This window comes from Leopardus geoffroyi, chromosome D3, assembly GCF_018350155.1.
Source record: "Leopardus geoffroyi isolate Oge1 chromosome D3, O.geoffroyi_Oge1_pat1.0, whole genome shotgun sequence".
Lineage (NCBI taxonomy): Eukaryota > Metazoa > Chordata > Mammalia > Carnivora > Felidae > Leopardus > Leopardus geoffroyi.
This window is the reverse complement of record NC_059339.1, coordinates 967325-982387: the sequence shown is the minus strand read 5'-3', so window position 1 is coordinate 982387 and position 15063 is coordinate 967325. Positions and strand designations below refer to the sequence as shown.

Sequence of the window (15063 nt, the reverse complement as noted above, 5' to 3'; positions counted from 1 at the left end):
TGAGCACCTGCGGCCTGGCATCTCTGGCGTCTCTGTCTCGTGCCGGGGGTGCCGTGTGCAGCACATACAGACGCGTAAGCTGGTTCTGCGCGGAGGATGCTGGTTTTTGTCTCTAAGGGGTACGGGCGCGTTTAGCTGGAGACTTCCAGCTTGAGTGCTTCCTACCCCTGCCACACACCCCCCGCGGGCAGCCACGCAGCCCAGCCTGTGCTCCAGTTACCCTGCTGATTCCTTCAGAACAAAGGACTACGGCCCGACCCTGGTTTGTAAGGTTGTTTTAATTTCGGCAAACGAACTGTGGAAACACACCCTTGGCACGGCAGCGGGTCAGTGCTTCTGAAGCAACGGAACGTCGTGGCGCGACGGGCTTACCCCGCTCCCGCGTGGTGACTGACGGGAAAGCGCGTGTGGTCTGGTCCACGCTGACGCCACGGGGATGCAGGCACGCCACGCTGGGACGGCGCCAGGAGACGTCACACTCCAGCCAGCCCCCGAGCCAGGTGCCAGTGCGGGACGCAGGGCAACCTGTGTGACGCGGGACAGCGGGCACCGTGGGGACCCAAGTGGCTCGAGGCTAAACCCCCGAGGCCGCCCTGCCAGCTCTGGACCGCGGGAACGGTCCTACTAAGCCCTGCTTCCAGAGAGCACCGTGCACAGAGGCCACCAAGCCTCCCCCAGACCCTCACCCTGGGCCCGGAGCCAGGCCTGCTGCAGGGACTGTCCTGGGGCCAGGCATGAGGCGGCAGCGGGCGGGGGGACAAGCGCCCTCCCGGCCAGTTGCTTCCTTGGAAACCCGAGGAATCTGTCTTCTGTTCACATATGCGGCAGGCAGCGCTCAGGATTTTCCAAAAAGGAGGTGGCTAAGCCCAGCAGGTGGCACGGGGTGGGAAGGGGCTGCTCTGCAGCGTCCTCTGAGCACGTCTAGGCCGCCTTCTGTCTTCGCTCTTCCTGTGGAGGGGAGAGGTAGAGACTCGCACGGTGCCGGCCCCCCGCCCCCGTCCGCGGCCCCGCCCTGGCGCCCCAACCCTGAAACGCAGCACCTCCGGATGCTTGCTCAGGAAGTGCGGTTCTGGCCCCGGCCCCCCTTCCCACCCTCCCACCGTCTCCCCCGCTCTCGCACACGTTGTCAGATGCGTGTCACAAGAACGCCATGGCCCCTCACCTTGACGGCCTGCTCCAGCTGGGACAAGGCCTCCTCGTAGCGAGGGACCAGCGGCCTCAGGAGCTCGCCGGGGATGTCGTGCCGTGCCAGCTCCGGTGCCCCCGCCTCGGCCAGCATCCGGAGGAACCTCCTCTCCTGCAGGCCAACGACGGGAAGGGGTCTCAGCCTCCCCTCAGCCACCGGCCGAGCCCCCCCCCCCCCCCCGCCGTCCCCCGGCAAGCGCCCCGCAGACTCACCTGCACCTTGAGCAGCAGCGTGAAGGCCTGTCCGGTTCTTCCCGCGCGGGCGGTTCTCCCGACCCTGAAACCGAGCACGACCACCTCGAGTGCTGGCCCCCAGAGGTGCCCCGGGACGGTGGCTTCTCTCCAGGGCCCTTCCCTCCAAGGCCACGGGACGGGCCTCACCGGTGCACGTAGGTCCGCAGGTACTGGGGTGCGTCGTAGTTGACGACCAGCTGCACTCCCTGCACGTCGATGCCTCGAGCCGTGGCGTCTGTGCTGATGAGGCTGGGAAGCGCGAGGGGCTCAGACCCCGCCTGAGGCCAGGAGCCCCTATCCCTCCGGCCCTGCGGGGGATGCCGCCACCGGCTCCAGAGGGGAGCTTCCTTTGGGGAAGTACGCCCCGGACAGCCCAGGCCGGCACCTGCCGTGAGCGTTCGCTCCCCTCCTTCCGGGTACTCACAGCCGGATCTTGCCCTGCTCAAACTGCTTCAAGACCACCTTTCTCTGGCCAGGCCCGCAGCGGGAGGAGAACTCGGCCGCCGTCACACCTCCGAAAGCCTGGACTAGCAGGAAGAGCCTGGGCGGGAGGGGCGGGAGGGAGCCAGGTGGGCAGGGCCCGGAACCCGCCACCCCTCTGCTCCCCTCCGCCCCCTCGGACCTCACCTGTGTGAGTTCTCGCGGGAGTTGGTAAAGCAGAGGACCCTGGAAAAGTTCATCTCCAGGATCAGGTGCAGGATGACCAGTGGCTTCGTGCGGAGGCTGCAGGGGACGTAGCAATGCTGCGGGGACGGCACGGGGTTGGCCCCGCCCCAAGCACCGTCGTGCGCCCCCTCCCCGCCCCGTACGCCCTGCTCACCGAGAGCCCTGCGGGGAAGGTGTACTTCCCGCCCGAGTCCCCGTCCGTGTCCGCATCTTTGGGGCCCCCACGTGCCAGCCCCGTGGAGAAGAGCCGGGGCTGGTGGAGGCCCAGCTGCTGCAGCTTCTCAGGGTTCTGGGTCAGGGTGGCCGAGAAGAGCAGCTTCTGCAGCGGCATCTGAGGGCAGCAGGTGCTGGAAGGGGAGCGGGCGGTGGGCCGGAGACCTTGGCCCGGCCGGCACACCTGCTGAACCTGGCCGCCCGGGACACGCCAAGGCAGAGCGGGTCTGGGAGACCGAGGGGAACCGCGACGGGACCCACGCTCAGGGTGGCCCCACCAAGCTCAGGGCAGAGTTCGCTGCGTGTACCTGGCAGCAGTGGTGGCCCTGAGCTGCCTCCTCTGGAGCAGAGCACAGGGGTCCTTGGCGCTATCGCTCGGGAAGGCCGCCTCCACCACCCGGGGCAGCCAGGACTGGTGCATGCTGTCGATCATCCGGTCGGCCTCGTCGATGACCTAGGGGAAGCAGGACGCCTGGAGTCTGGTGGCTGAGGTCAGTGTCGGCTCCGAGCCCGGGCCTCCCTCCAGGCGCCTGACGTACCAGGAAGCGGAGATGCCGGAGGCTGAACCCCGGGGTCTGGTCGATGTGGTCCACCAGGCGGCCAGGGGTGGCCACCACCACATCAGCCAAGCAGCGGAAGCCGTCTGCTCTGTGGAGCGGAGAGCGTCTCAGCAGAAGCCCCCACGCTGACCCCGAACACAGGGGAGACCCGCAGACAGCCAGGCTTTCTGTTCTCACGGGGCCCGGACGGCTATGATGTGGCTGCTCCCTGCTCCCCAAGGGGCCCACGACCCGTCAAGACCTACGTGCTCTGAACAAGACTCTCCTGCTCCTTGACCAGCGATTTCTGCCCAGTGATCAGGGCGACACGCAGAGGAGTGGCGTCCGTGTAGACGTTGAACACTTTGCTCACCTGGGGAAGGAGCGGCCGTCACCGACCCAGTACGGAGCGCCACAGTGACAAGGACCCCGAGTCTGACTTCAGAGCGTGGGGTGCACATACCTGCTGGGCCAGCTCCTTGGTGGGCAGCACGACCAAGGCTCGGACCTGGCACACGGCGCGACACAGCAGGGCCTGTGGGGTGGGGACAGCCACCGGCCTCAGCAGAGCCGGTTCCCTGTCGGCCGAGCCCCCCTCCGAGGACGGTGGTCCTCACGCTCACCTGTACCACGGGGATGACGAAGGCCAGGGTCTTCCCGCTGCCCGTTGGGGCAGACACGCAAAGGTCGCTGGGCCGGTAGCCGCCTCTGGCCACCAGAAACCCGTTAGCTGTGCTCTCCAGGAGAGCGGGAATCACCGCGGCCTGGACTGGACAAGGAGGGACGACAGGCACGTTTGTGCCGGAACCACCAGAATCGGCAAGGCACCAAAGCCCAAAGGAGACTCGTCCCCCATCTATGACTTCCAGGCTGGGCTGTTCTCACTCGAGGACGACACCAGAGCCTCTAGGGACTGCCAGGCCCGGGCGGCCAAAGATGCCCCAATCCCAGACCACGCTTGATGCTGGTCCTGCCCAGGGCCCGTGTTGTCAGCTGCTGTGCCACGGCCTTGCCGCTACGGCTCTGGTGACTCTGGGCGAGGAGGCTCTTGAAGGCACCTCCCCCTCCCCCCTACCCCGAGCACCTGGAAAGTAGGAGGAGATGCCGTGTGCCCGCAGCTTCTTCTGCATGTCAGGATGGACGGCAGGGATGTCCTCGATAGGCACCGAATCTTCGGTGACGCTCTTTCCGACACAGCTTGGCTCAGCCAACCACGAGGGCAGGAAAGGCTGGACCTACCGTAAAGAGAAAGGGGCCAAACGAAGACTCCAGAGCCCGCGGGGGTAGGGGAACAAGACCAGCGGAAACTAAGGACTCGTGACACTCAAACCGAAGAGGCCACAGCAAGGCAGGCCCCACGAGCCTTCTAACGCGTCTCCCGGCGCCTCTCCACCCCCACGCCACCTCTAAAGGAATTAAGCAACGCACAACAGAAAGTACCTCTCCCTGAGCAAGGTCACCGGGGGAGCTTCCCCTCATGCCCGCGGTAACGTCCACACCCTGAGCCTGGCCTGCAAAGCCCTCCGTGACCCACACTCACCTGCCCCCAACCTCCTATCGCTGCCTGAACCTTAACCACACAAACCTCGTTTTACATGCCACAGCTCACTGCTGCCTCAGGGCCTTTGCCCTGCTTTCTCAGGTCCACCTTACCCAGGCTGCCCCCTGTCTTCTGATCACAAGTCAAGGTGCACTTCCACACTGGCACTGACACAAATGCTCCCCACGCACCCTGGCAAACCTACCGTTTCCTTTTTGGTGATCACGATCACCCAAGAGCTCTGTAACTTACTAGCTGCTTCTTGAGAAAGCTTGCACTAAGATAGCTATTCCTTAGACACGCCCACCAACTAAGAGAATATGTTTTAAAACGCTGCTGTGATGCAACCCAGAAACCCATTTAAAACGTTTACCTGCAAGTTTCACTCTTAACTTTATTATAATCACAAACAAAATTCCGAGCTGACGTAGAATTCCAGGCACCAAGAAGAAAACTGCAGGACAGACGACTTAAGTCCAAGCCGTTGGCTTGCTGAACAAGCGCGACCCTCGGAGCTACCCCACCAACACGGGCTGGATCCGCCACAGCCGCCAGACCCCGATTCCCGGCCGAAGCAAAGCCGTGGAAGACTTCCCTTCCCACCCCGGGCCGCTCACCTTTGGCGCCCTGCTTCTCTCAAAGCCCCCGAGCAGCAGGGCGTGGGCTGGAGGCCCCAAGGCCTCTTCGGGAGGCCGTTCTCCCGAGTCCCCCGGCGGCCCCGCGGCCTGGGCGCTCGCGCTGCTCTCCCCGGGCGCCTCCTCGCCGCTCCCTGCGCGGCAGAAGCGGACAGGGGCGGCGCGTCAGGCCCCCACCCCCGCGGACCCGGGACCCCCGTCCCCGCACGGCCCGGCCCCACCTGCGTCCGCGTCCTCGCCGTCCACTTTCCGCCGCTTCCCCCGCGGCGCCTGCGGGCTCCCCGGCGGCCCGCCGCACTCGCGCCTCCGCGATCTGCGCGGCCGCCGCCGCCGCCGTCCCGCCGCCTCCGAGTTCTGCGCGGCCCCCGCGGGCTCCTGCTGCTGCTTCCGCCGCTGCCGCTCTCGGGCCCGGCACTGCAGCCGCTCCAGCAGCGCGCGAGCCCGGCCGTCCGCCCCGGCCTCCGGCCCGGCCGCCTCGGGGCCCGCGTACCGCGCTACGTGGAAGAGCGCCATGCCGGCCGGCCGCACGCCTCTCGGCCAGACGCGCGGCGATGACGCCAGAGGCGCGGGGCGGGGACGTCGTGCGGGAGGCCTCGGCGCGGGGCGGTGACGTCAGGGGCGCGCCGGACGGTGGCTTGAGAGTCCGTGCGTTCCGCGTGGGGCGGCGGCGGCGGCGGCGGCGGCGGCGGCATGGAGCGGGACCCCGGCCCCGGGGGCGCGCGCCGGGCGCTGGGCCGCCTGCTGGAGGCGGTGCTGGCGAGTCGCCGCGAGGCCAACGCCGTGTTCGACATCCTGGCCGTGCTGCAGGTGGGGGCGCGCGGGGCGCCGCGGCCGGTCCCGGGTCGGAGGCCTGGCAGGGGGCGCGCACGCGGGCCGACGGCGGGATTCCCGGGCGTCTGCTCCCGTCTCGCGGGGCTCCCAGGTCGGGGAGGGGGTGTCCGGTGGGAGGGCAGCGTCGCGGCCCTGAGTGAGGAGGGAGGGCCGGCCCCCTGCAACCACCATGTCCCTGCAGTCGGAGGACCCGGAGGAGACCCAGGAAGCGGTGCGCGCGTGCAGCCGCCTATTCGGGGCCCTGCTGGAGCGGGGAGAGCTGTTTGTGGGCCAGCTGCCCTCTGAGGACACGGTCATGGCAGGTGAGCCTCCCGCAGCGCGCGCCGGGTCCAGGGCCTCGTCTCTGGAAGGGCTGGAGGGAGACTTTGTCAACACGGGATGACCTCACACGGCCTTACCTTGGGTCAGGGGAAGGGCACAGCAGGGGCTCCCTGTGGGGAGGGACCATTGCGCTCAGGGTTGGGGTGAGACCATTGCGCTCAGGGTATGTGGTCTGTTTAGAGCAAAGGTTGAGTGTGCTGCGCTTTTTCAGGGTTTTTGTTTTGTTTTATTTATTTTGAAAGAGCATGAGCGGGGGAGGGACTGAGAGAGAGAGAGACAGAGGAGGAGAGAGGGAATTTTAAGCCGGCTCCACGTTATCAGTGCAGAGCTGGACGCGGGGTTTGAATTGATGAATGTTGAGATCACGACCTGAGCTGAAATCAGGAGTTGGGCGCTCAATTGACTGAGCCACCCAGGCGCCTGTTTGTTTTTTTGGGATCACTTGTAGGATCTGATCCCGTTTAGCGTGGGCAGTCGGGGTTACGCGTTCCCACCGCTGGTTGTGTAGGTCTTGGGGTGAAGCGAGGGGAGGAGGGTTTCCCACCCCGCACCAGGTCTGGGGCCACGGTGACCCATTTCCGTTCACTTCCGGGTGGGACTGCACAAAGAGCGGAGGGGGGAGAGCTGCGTCCAGCCTGGTGTGTGCGGTCTGACCACCCTGCTCTGCCTCAGGGTCCCAGGGGGCGACGCGGAAGTACAAGGTGTGGATGAGACACAGGTACCACAGCTGCTGTAACCGCCTGCGGGAGCTTCTGGCCCACCCCTCCTTTGAGGTCAAGGTGAGTCAGGCCGTCGGCCTTGCCTCTACCCTGTGCGTTCCCTGCACCCCCAGCCCCCAGGCCGCGCACACTCAGGCAGGGGTGAGGCCGCAGGCTTCTGCGTGTCCGCGCTTACCTGAGGACGTCTGGTTTTCTGTCTGCCGGGTGTCCTAGCGGCCGGTGTTGTTCTGTGTCCCAGCGTGTAGGGGAGCGTTGTCTTGGGTGCGTTGGGACTTAGGTGCCGGGGAGGTGACGTGTGGTCCGGGCACCTCAGCCACTCCCTCGCCCGCTTTCCCCAGGAGCTGGCTCTCAGCACGCTCATGAAGTTCGTACAGCTGGAGGGAGCACATCCCCTGGAGAAACCCAAGTGGGAGGGCAACTACCTGTTCCCTCGCCAGCTTTTCAAGGTGGGGGCACAACGGTGGGGGGGGGGGGCGCCGAAAAACCTCTGGGCACAGCCGGGATGGGCCTTCGCTGCAGGTGGCTCGGGGACGCGCTGCTCCTGCCACACCCTTTGCCCCGGGGGGCGGGGGAGGCTGTGGGGCGTGGCGGGCACCCCGGGTGGGCCCACCGAGCTCGCCTCCCTGCCCGGCCCCGCAGTCGGTGGTGGAAGGCCTGCTGTCTCCGGAGGAGGACCACTCGCTGCTGGTGTCCCGGTTCCAGGCGCACCTAGAGCACGACGACATCCGCTACCACACGATGCAGGCGGCCACGGGCGTCGTGGGCCAGGTGGCTGACGGGTGCCCCGAGGTGAGCCGGGTCCCGTGTCTGGGGGGGGGGGGGGTGCTCAGGGGCGGCACTGAGCTGATGCCAGGCTTCCGGCAGGTGCCGCCTGCTTTCTGGAACAACGCCTTCGCGCTGCTGTCTGCCGTGAGCCTCCCCTGCCAGGAGATCAGCTCCTCCAGCTTCTATGTGAAACACGCTGGTGAGCGTCCCGGGGGGCGGGGTGGGGGTGGGGTGGGGTAGGGGCAGGGGGGTGGGGGGGGGTGGGCGGGGGCACCAGCGAGCCGCCGCCTCTTTCCCGCACGCCCTCTGACCCCTGTTTTCCCTACAGAGCTGTCGCACAAGTGGAAGGTCGCTCATCTGAAGGTGAGACGCTCTGGGGGGGCGTGCTGGGGACGAGGCCCTCTCCATGCGTAGGCAGCACGCGTGGGACCCAGAATTTTCCGGCTCAGACAGCCTCGAGGCTCCCTCACGGGGACAGGGGTGGGGTGGAGGCCGCTGGTACCTGGCTCCCAGGCTCTCAGCAGGCTCCTGGGTGCCGGTGTCGTTGCCGCGTGCGGCCCTGGGTGCGCTGCCCTCCGGCTGCTCTGTGGCCGTGTTCTGGGTGCGCATTTCTTCTCGCTTTGCTGGAGCTTCTCCAGTTCTGGGTTTCTAGTTCTTACGCAGGGCGGGAGGGAGGCCGTGAGTGCCGTTTCCCCTTCCGGGGTCCGGGGGCTGGGGTGGGGGCCTTGTGTGCGGCCTTGATGGCACCCCCACCCCCTCCCCCGCAGGAGCACAAGAAGGCCTTCCAGCTGATGTGGCTTGGCTTTCTCAAGCACAAGGTACTGGCGGGGCGGGGGGCAGGTCCCCCGGGTCTGGGCTGCTCTGGCCCACGTGGGCCTTGGGGTGAGGCGGGCACACCCACCACTGCTGCCTCCCCGCCAGCTGCCCCTCAGCCTGTACAAGAAGGTGCTGGTGATCATGCACGATGCCATCCTGCCCCACCTGGCCCAGCCCACCCTCATGATCGACTTCCTTACCCGCGCCTACGACATGGGTGAGTGCCGGGCTCCCCTCCCAGCGGGCTGGGCTCCCGGAACTGGGGCTGGAGGAGCCGTCGTCAGGGCCTGGCCGGTCGGTCGGGGATGTGCATGCTGGAGCCCGAGTCCCCTCCCTGGCGGGACGGAGCCGGGGGCGGGGGGGGGGGGGGGGGCGTCCTGCTCTGTCGAACTCACCGGCGGGGGTGGGGAGGAGCAGGCCTCGTTGGGGCTTCTCAGCTGCACGTTGGTCTGCAGGGGGCGCCATCAGCTTGTTGGCCTTGAACGGACTTTTCATCCTGATTCACAAGCACAACCTGTGAGTGTCAATCTAGGGCGCCTGCCTGTGGGTCCAGCCGTGCGCGTCTGCCCCTCCTGTGTCCTCTCCCTGTCCTGGGCTGGGGGTCTGCTGGGCTGCCCTAGGGGAAGTTGGGGCATGACAGGGCCCCTGGGAGCCATGATCCGTGGTTTCACTCCGTGTCCCGCCCCCCCCCCCCCCCCCCCCCGGCTTGCGTGCCACTCCTCACCCCTACACTCCCAGCGAGTACCCTGATTTCTACCGGAAACTCTACGGTCTCCTGGACCCGTCTGTCTTCCACGTCAAGTATCGGGCCCGGTTTTTCCACCTGGCCGACCTCTTCCTGTCGTCCTCGTGAGTGCCGGAGAGGGGACTCGGAGGGGCTTAGACTCAGAGCAGGGGCCGGCAGTCTGGGCGACTGGGGGGTCACTCACGTTCACCATCCTGCCCAGCCATCTGCCCGCCTACCTGGTGGCTGCCTTCGCCAAGCGCTTGTCCCGCCTGGCGCTGACGGCGCCCCCCGAGGCCTTGCTCATGGTGCTGCCCTTCATCTGCAACCTGCTGCGCCGACACCCCGCCTGCCGCGTGCTGGTGCACCGCCCGCCGGGCCCCGGTGAGCGCGTGGGGGGGGTGCTTGGAGACCTGGGAGGGGAGCGGGGGCCTGGGAGAGGAGTGGGGGGGAGCCTGGGGGGCGTGGGGACCTGGGAGGGGAGTGGGGGAGCCTGGGGGGGCATGGGGACCTGGGAGGGGAGTGAGGGAGGCTGAGGGAGTGGGGGGGCCCTGGGATGGGAGTTGGGGGGAGCCTGGGGGGCGTGGGGACCTGGGAGGGGAGTTGGGGGGACCTGAGAGGGCTCAGAGACCTGGCAGGGGAGTGATGGGGAACCAGGAGGGTGGGGGGCCTGCCCCCAGCAGCCAGAGCTCAGGAGCAGGCTGTGAAGCAGGGCCCGGGTCTCGCTCTAGAGCTGGATGCCGACCCGTACGATCCTGCAGAGGAGGACCCGGCCAAGAGCCGCGCCCTGGAGAGCTCGCTGTGGGAGCTGCAGGTGAGCTGTGCGTCCCCCCGCCCCGTCCCCGGCTCCCCCGGGGGCTGCCGTGACCGGACGTGTTCCCACCGTGTGGTGCCGTCCGGGTCCCCGGGCTGCCCTGGGGAGAGGGTGGTGACGGCCCGTGTGCCTCTCCAGACCCTCCAGCGGCATTACCACCCTGAGGTGTCGCAGGCCGCCAGCGTCATCAACCAGGCGCTGTCGGTGCCCGAGACCAGCATCGCACCCCTGCTGGAGCTCACGGCGTTCGAGGTGAGGGCGCGGGGCCGAGGCCTGGGCGGCTGGGGTGCGGGGGACGTGCGGCGTGGGAACGCCTGTCCGTCCCTTGCAGGTGTTCGAGCGGGACCTGAAGAAGAAGAGGGGCCAGGAGCCGGTGCCCCTGGAGTTCCTCCCGGCGCAGGGGCTGCTGGGCCGGCAGGATGAGCTCTGCGCCCAGCACTTCACGCTCAGCTGACCCTGAGCGCCCGCTCCCCGCCCCCACCCGTGGTTTTGTCGGAGAGAGACGGGGGTGGGCTGTGGGTGGCGGGGCGGAGTCCGGGGAGCGCTGGCCTGTCTCCTGACTGCTCCGGCGGCCGGGTCTGCGGGCTGGTGGTCGCAGTGCCGGCCGTGCACGGAGGGCGCCTCGTGTCCACCCGCGGCCCCCCACGCCTGCCCCCCGCCTCTGCCCTCCTCCGGAAGTCTCTCCCTTAGCCGGAGCCCTGGTGGCTGCTGCCAGCCCTGTGTGACCCCCGGGCCCCTTCCGTCCGAGCGTCTGGGCCACACCCCCTCCCTGCTGCAGCTGGGCTGTGACCTGGGAGCGACAGCGAGGGTTCTCTGTCCCGGTTAGTCGTGGGCAGCACGGAGCGCAAGCCACCTGTTCCCAGTCGAGCTGAGGAGGACCTACCTCCTTGTCCCGTGGTGCCCGTGGTCCCAGGGGCGCGGTGGGCGTGTCTGCCCCACGAGGGGCAGTTACGGGTGGAGCCGCCTGAACCGTCGCGGCCCCGAGTGGCGTGGGTGCTGGCAGCTGCAGGCCGGTCGTTTGCTGTGTTTCCGGGTTCTTTCTCCAAGGGCCCGTTTCTGCCGGGCGAGCTTGGTCCCCCTCCGGCGTGAGTCCAGCTTCCTCTTAAAAAGCGTCTTGTTTAGGAAGAGTCACGTGAGTGATAGCCGCTCCCGTGGGCTTGGGGGCCTGGCGGAGATGCAGGTGTGGGTGCAGAGCCAGGGAGGGGGCGTCCCTGGTTCTGCAGCCTCTGGCCTGAGCCCCCCCTCCCCGCCCCCACAGGAGCGCTTGGAGTCACGGCAGGCAGTGGTTTGGCCGCTTGGGTCTCTAGGGAGCTGCCCCGGTGGCCCGGGACCCTTGTGTGCCCGGTGGGGACGCTGGGTGAGGGGTGAAAGGGTGCTGCTTCTACGTACACCTGTGTGGTTTTGGGGATGCTAGCACCCCGTCCCCTGGTGGTACCGTCCTGGCCCCATCTCCAGTCCGCTTCTGCCCCCGGGCCTTTGCGCTGCCTTCTCTGCAGCTTTGCTGTCTGCTCCTACCTGCGGACCCCAAGCCAAGGGAGGCCTCAGGGAAGACTTTGCCCGGCAGCCCGTCGGTAACAGCTTCGGGCATGCACGTGGGGCGCCGCCTGTTCACGGCCCCGCTGCCGTCGGTGCCCCGTGGACGGTCCCTGCCACCCTTCCCAGAGACCGAGGGAAGCTCGTCACGACCTGGTCCTCGTCTGGTCCCCGGGGCCCGGGACTTACCCGGCACAGAGGAGGGGCGCATACGCGTCTGTGGTAGAAGGGCCCGGGGGTCCTGAGCCGCCTGCTTCCGGCAGAGTTCGGCACGTCCGAGGCCGTCCCGGCCCCAGCTGAGCCCCGGCACGGGGACACCGGGGGGCAGCCCTGGAAGGGCCGAGGCCTCACGCTGACTGAGAGAGATGTCATCCTGTTTTTTAAAGTAAAACTACAGAACTCTCAGCAAGCAGGTTTTCTCGATTGTTGCAGCATCGTGTGCTGTCGGTAGCCTTCCTCCTTCCAGCGGGTCCGGGGCTCACCCCTGCACACCCCGCCCGCAACACCCCCTCCCCACCGCGCCTGGGCAGCTGCGCTTTGTGGTGTTTCTCGACCTCTGGGCCCCATGGCCCCGTGGGCAGGGGGCTGAGGGGACGCAGGGCGGGGACAGATGGAGAAGAGCGGCAGGGAGGCGCCCCTGGGACCTGAGCACCTGATGGCCGTCAGGGCTGGGCTTTCAGGGGCTCGAGAACCGTCTGGGATCTGAGTACAAGACCCCTGGGGCCCGGGGTCTGCGTTTGCAGGGGCTCCCAAGCTGGGGGGGGGGGTGGGGCATGGTGACTGGAGGTCTGCAGGCGGCGCCCCCTGCGCTGAGGGCCCTTCTCCCCGGCAGCTCCCAGCCCGCGGCCCCGGGGCCTCCGTGTCCTCCCGTGGAGCCGTGTCCCGCCTTGACCCCCTGAGGCGCTGACGGCCGGCGTCATGCGCTTCATGGTCTGACTGCCGTGGGCTCCGCGATGGCAGAGCCGTGTGCCTTGTCCCCTTGTCCGCGAGTGTCCCAGCGCCCGGGACGGCGGCTGGCGCCTGTGTTTCCTCCAGCTGATCTCTCAGAACCGGCCTTCCTGGGGGGCCTGGCCCAAGGCGCTGTGGGTTCCCTACAGCGCAGAGGACTCTGTGTGGGGCCTTGGGGGGAACTGACCGGGACGGGGGGGGGGGTGGTGGGGGACGGGTCCCCGGAGCCCCGTGGGCGGCAGGGGGGAGCGAGCGGCTCCAGGCTGCACCAGGACAGCGGAGCGGTTATTTCCTCTCCTGTGAACCAACTGCCTTTTCCCCAATTAAGGTGCAGTTCTGGTTTTGTTTATCGTTTTTAAATTACAAACGCAAGGCAAAGCTAATTACGAGTTCCAGTGACACTCGGGCTCTTCCCTGCGAACCTCTCGGCCTTGGTGCCTCCCTCCCTCTCTCTCTCTCTCTCCACCGTTCGTGCCCTCAGGTGCCAGCACTGCCACCCTAGGTCCCCGCCCGATGTTGACCCTCCTCTCTCTGCTGTGAGCTCCCCTGCCACTCAGCGGTCCTCCTTGCTGTGCTCCCTCTCTGGTGCCCACGCATTCACCTGCCACAAGCCCACGGCAGCCACCCTCACCCCAGGAGGCCACCCGGCTGGGTCTGCACGAGTTTGTTTGCAGCTGGGGACATCACACCCTAGCTTGAGTCAAAAGTTTTTAAAAACCAATTTTGGGGGGAATTTGAAATACTACCTTTTTAGTAGAAGTGTGTTCTATGCAATATTTGGGATGTACTTATCCTGAAGATTGAGAAGAAACCCACCTGATATGAATGAATCATTTTAAAGTGTGTGATTCAGTGGCACTTGGTGCATTTATGCTGTGTGACCACCATCTGGATCCAGTTCCAGAACTTTCTTTCCATCACCTGCTTCGTAATTACATCCGTGGAAAGACGGCATCTGAGAGACCAGCCCCCGACAGCGCCCCCAGGAGTCCTGCGTGGTGGGGTCTCCGCCATGCCCCCCACCCCCCTTGAGGATGGGCGGCCACTCCAAGCCGGGTCAGCCCTGGTCCTCGGGCAGGAATCCAAAGCCTCGGTGGACATGAGGCATCGGGCCGGGGCCCCTGGGCTGTGGCTCTGTGTAGGGAGGAGGTCCCCGCCGCTGCCCTGTCTGCTCTGCCTCCCGGTGGCACGGGGTCTGATGGAGCGTTTAACCCGGGCCGGAGTGAGGGCTGGCCTTTGCCCGGTTTCCGGGAGGGACTCGGGCCCCGAGCGCCCTGTCCATCGGGGGTCCACGCGCAGGTCATGGCGGGCTTTGGGCCGCACGGCATCCCCTCTACCCCCGGAGGGGCCAGGAGCCACCTGGCTCCGCAGCGCCCCGTAAAGACGGGACACCAAGGCGGGAGCCCCCCCGGTTGGCAGTGACCCGTGTGCACTGTCACACGTCAGGGCCGGGGAGCTGAGTCTGTCCAAGGCCCCAGTGGGGGACCCCGCAGGTGCATGTTTGGGGGCCCCCTGGGCCTTCCCCTGGCTGGTGTTACCCTGTGTCCCTTCCCTGCAGTGAACCCTGATGGCGAGAAGAGCTGCTCTTGGGGAGTTCAGGGGTCCTCCGAGGGGGTTGTCCAGCCTGAGGGTGTCTCAGGGACCCCGGGCTGGCCGCGGGTGTCAGAAGCAGAAGGGGGGGTGTCTTGGGGACCCCGGGCCGACCGTGGGTCTCAGAAGGGGGGAGCTTCGGGGACCCCGGGCTGGCCGTGGGTGTCAGAAGGGGGGTGTCTTGGGGAAATGGGTGTGTATGACTTTGGGAGGTCCCCGAGAGGGGTCCTGCACTGGCTTCCTCGCAGAGCATTAAGGGGGCAAGACCCCCACGATGGGGGCTCATGAGGTGATCAGGCAGAGCAGGGCAAGGGACGCCTCCAGGGTAGGAAATGTCAGAGGAGGGGCCGTGGATGGAGCGTCCAAACCAACGTCCAGGCCCTGGGGGCAGCAGGGCAGGGGAGGACCAGCGGCCTCCCGGACGTCCTAGGGCAGCATGGTGGGGCTGCTGGGGGTCGAGCAGGACAGGCAGTGCGGGGGCCACTCGGGGGGGTCCTGAGTGCCGCGGGGTGTGTGACCCCGACTCCAGGGTCGGCCCCCTCGGACGGCCTGCCCCCCACTGCATCCCTCCCCTTGGGGGAGCAGGGGCCTGCCGCACCCCAACCTGGCCGGTCAGCCACCCCCCGGGGTCAGATGCTTCGTCCCTCTCCCCGGCCCATACGTCCCTCCCTGACACCACCCACCCCTGGCCCACGGAGACCCCACTCTGCCCGGTTCGGGACGGGAGCTTAAAATGAATGCACACCTCTTTGCAGAAACGCAGGGGCGAGGCCCGTGGGGAGCTGCTCGGGGAGTTGTCGCCGCACCGCCCGCGGGGCCGCCCTCCTGGTCAGTGGGCCGCGGATGCAGGGCCCTCCCGCCCGTGAGCATCTCGTGGCTGAAGGCCCCCGTTGGACCGTCACGGAGGCCGGTGTTGACAGGGCCCCTACTGTGTGCCCCACAGTGTCCTTCCGTCGGGCCCTTGCGGCCCACGCCTGGCCAGCGCTCTCA

At 67.4% G+C, this 15063-nt stretch overlaps 2 protein-coding genes across 3 annotated transcripts; one reads left to right on the top strand and one right to left on the bottom strand.

The window, feature by feature from the left end:
• Window positions 1-260: 260 nt before the first annotated feature.
• Window positions 261-5568, bottom strand: DDX51 (DEAD-box helicase 51). Of its 2 annotated transcripts, XM_045457801.1 has the most exons (15): window positions 5234-5567; window positions 4995-5146; window positions 3922-4072; window positions 3461-3606; window positions 3301-3372; window positions 3104-3210; window positions 2838-2946; window positions 2607-2752; window positions 2240-2432; window positions 2047-2162; window positions 1844-1960; window positions 1567-1668; window positions 1399-1462; window positions 1163-1297; window positions 261-948 (listed from the first exon to the last, which is right to left on the bottom strand). In XM_045457801.1, exons 1-15 carry the CDS (start codon window positions 5523-5525, stop codon window positions 922-924), a joined length of 1929 nt encoding a protein of 642 aa, XP_045313757.1. In that variant the 5' UTR covers window positions 5526-5567; the 3' UTR covers window positions 261-921. The 2 variants fall into 2 exon arrangements, with proteins under 2 accessions (XP_045313757.1, XP_045313758.1); XM_045457802.1 differs by lacking the exons at window positions 261-948; window positions 1163-1297; window positions 1399-1462 and having other exon boundaries at window positions 1566-1668; window positions 1805-1960; window positions 5234-5568.
• Window positions 5569-5617: 49 nt separating this feature from the next.
• Window positions 5618-13331, top strand: NOC4L (nucleolar complex associated 4 homolog). Its single transcript, XM_045457811.1, has 15 exons — window positions 5618-5819; window positions 6025-6145; window positions 6837-6943; window positions 7222-7329; window positions 7523-7672; window positions 7748-7847; window positions 7977-8011; window positions 8416-8466; window positions 8570-8681; window positions 8920-8980; window positions 9203-9313; window positions 9412-9572; window positions 9920-10002; window positions 10141-10254; window positions 10334-13331. The coding sequence occupies exons 1-15, from the start codon at window positions 5703-5705 to the stop codon at window positions 10454-10456; spliced, it is 1554 nt and encodes a 517-aa protein (XP_045313767.1). The 5' UTR covers window positions 5618-5702; the 3' UTR covers window positions 10457-13331.
• The last annotated feature ends 1732 nt before the right edge of the window (window positions 13332-15063 follow it).

Excerpts from the sequence above, each read along its gene's own strand:
- DDX51 (XM_045457801.1), bottom strand. The coding sequence starts at position 5,525 with ATGGCGCTCTTCCACGTAGCGCGGTACGCGGGCCCCGAGGCGGCCGGG. Across the intron at positions 2,753-2,837 it reads TCCGGCATCTCCGCTTCCTG|GTCATCGACGAGGCCGACCG; the intron begins GTACGTCAGGCG and ends TGCTTCCCCTAG. Across the intron at positions 2,163-2,239 it reads CCTTCCCCGCAGGGCTCTCG|CATTGCTACGTCCCCTGCAG; the intron begins GTGAGCAGGGCG and ends CCGTCCCCGCAG.
- NOC4L (XM_045457811.1), top strand. The coding sequence starts at position 5,703 with ATGGAGCGGGACCCCGGCCCCGGGGGCGCGCGCCGGGCGCTGGGCCGC. Across the intron at positions 7,848-7,976 it reads CTTCTATGTGAAACACGCTG|AGCTGTCGCACAAGTGGAAG; the intron begins GTGAGCGTCCCG and ends TTTTCCCTACAG. Across the intron at positions 10,003-10,140 it reads GCTCGCTGTGGGAGCTGCAG|ACCCTCCAGCGGCATTACCA; the intron begins GTGAGCTGTGCG and ends GTGCCTCTCCAG.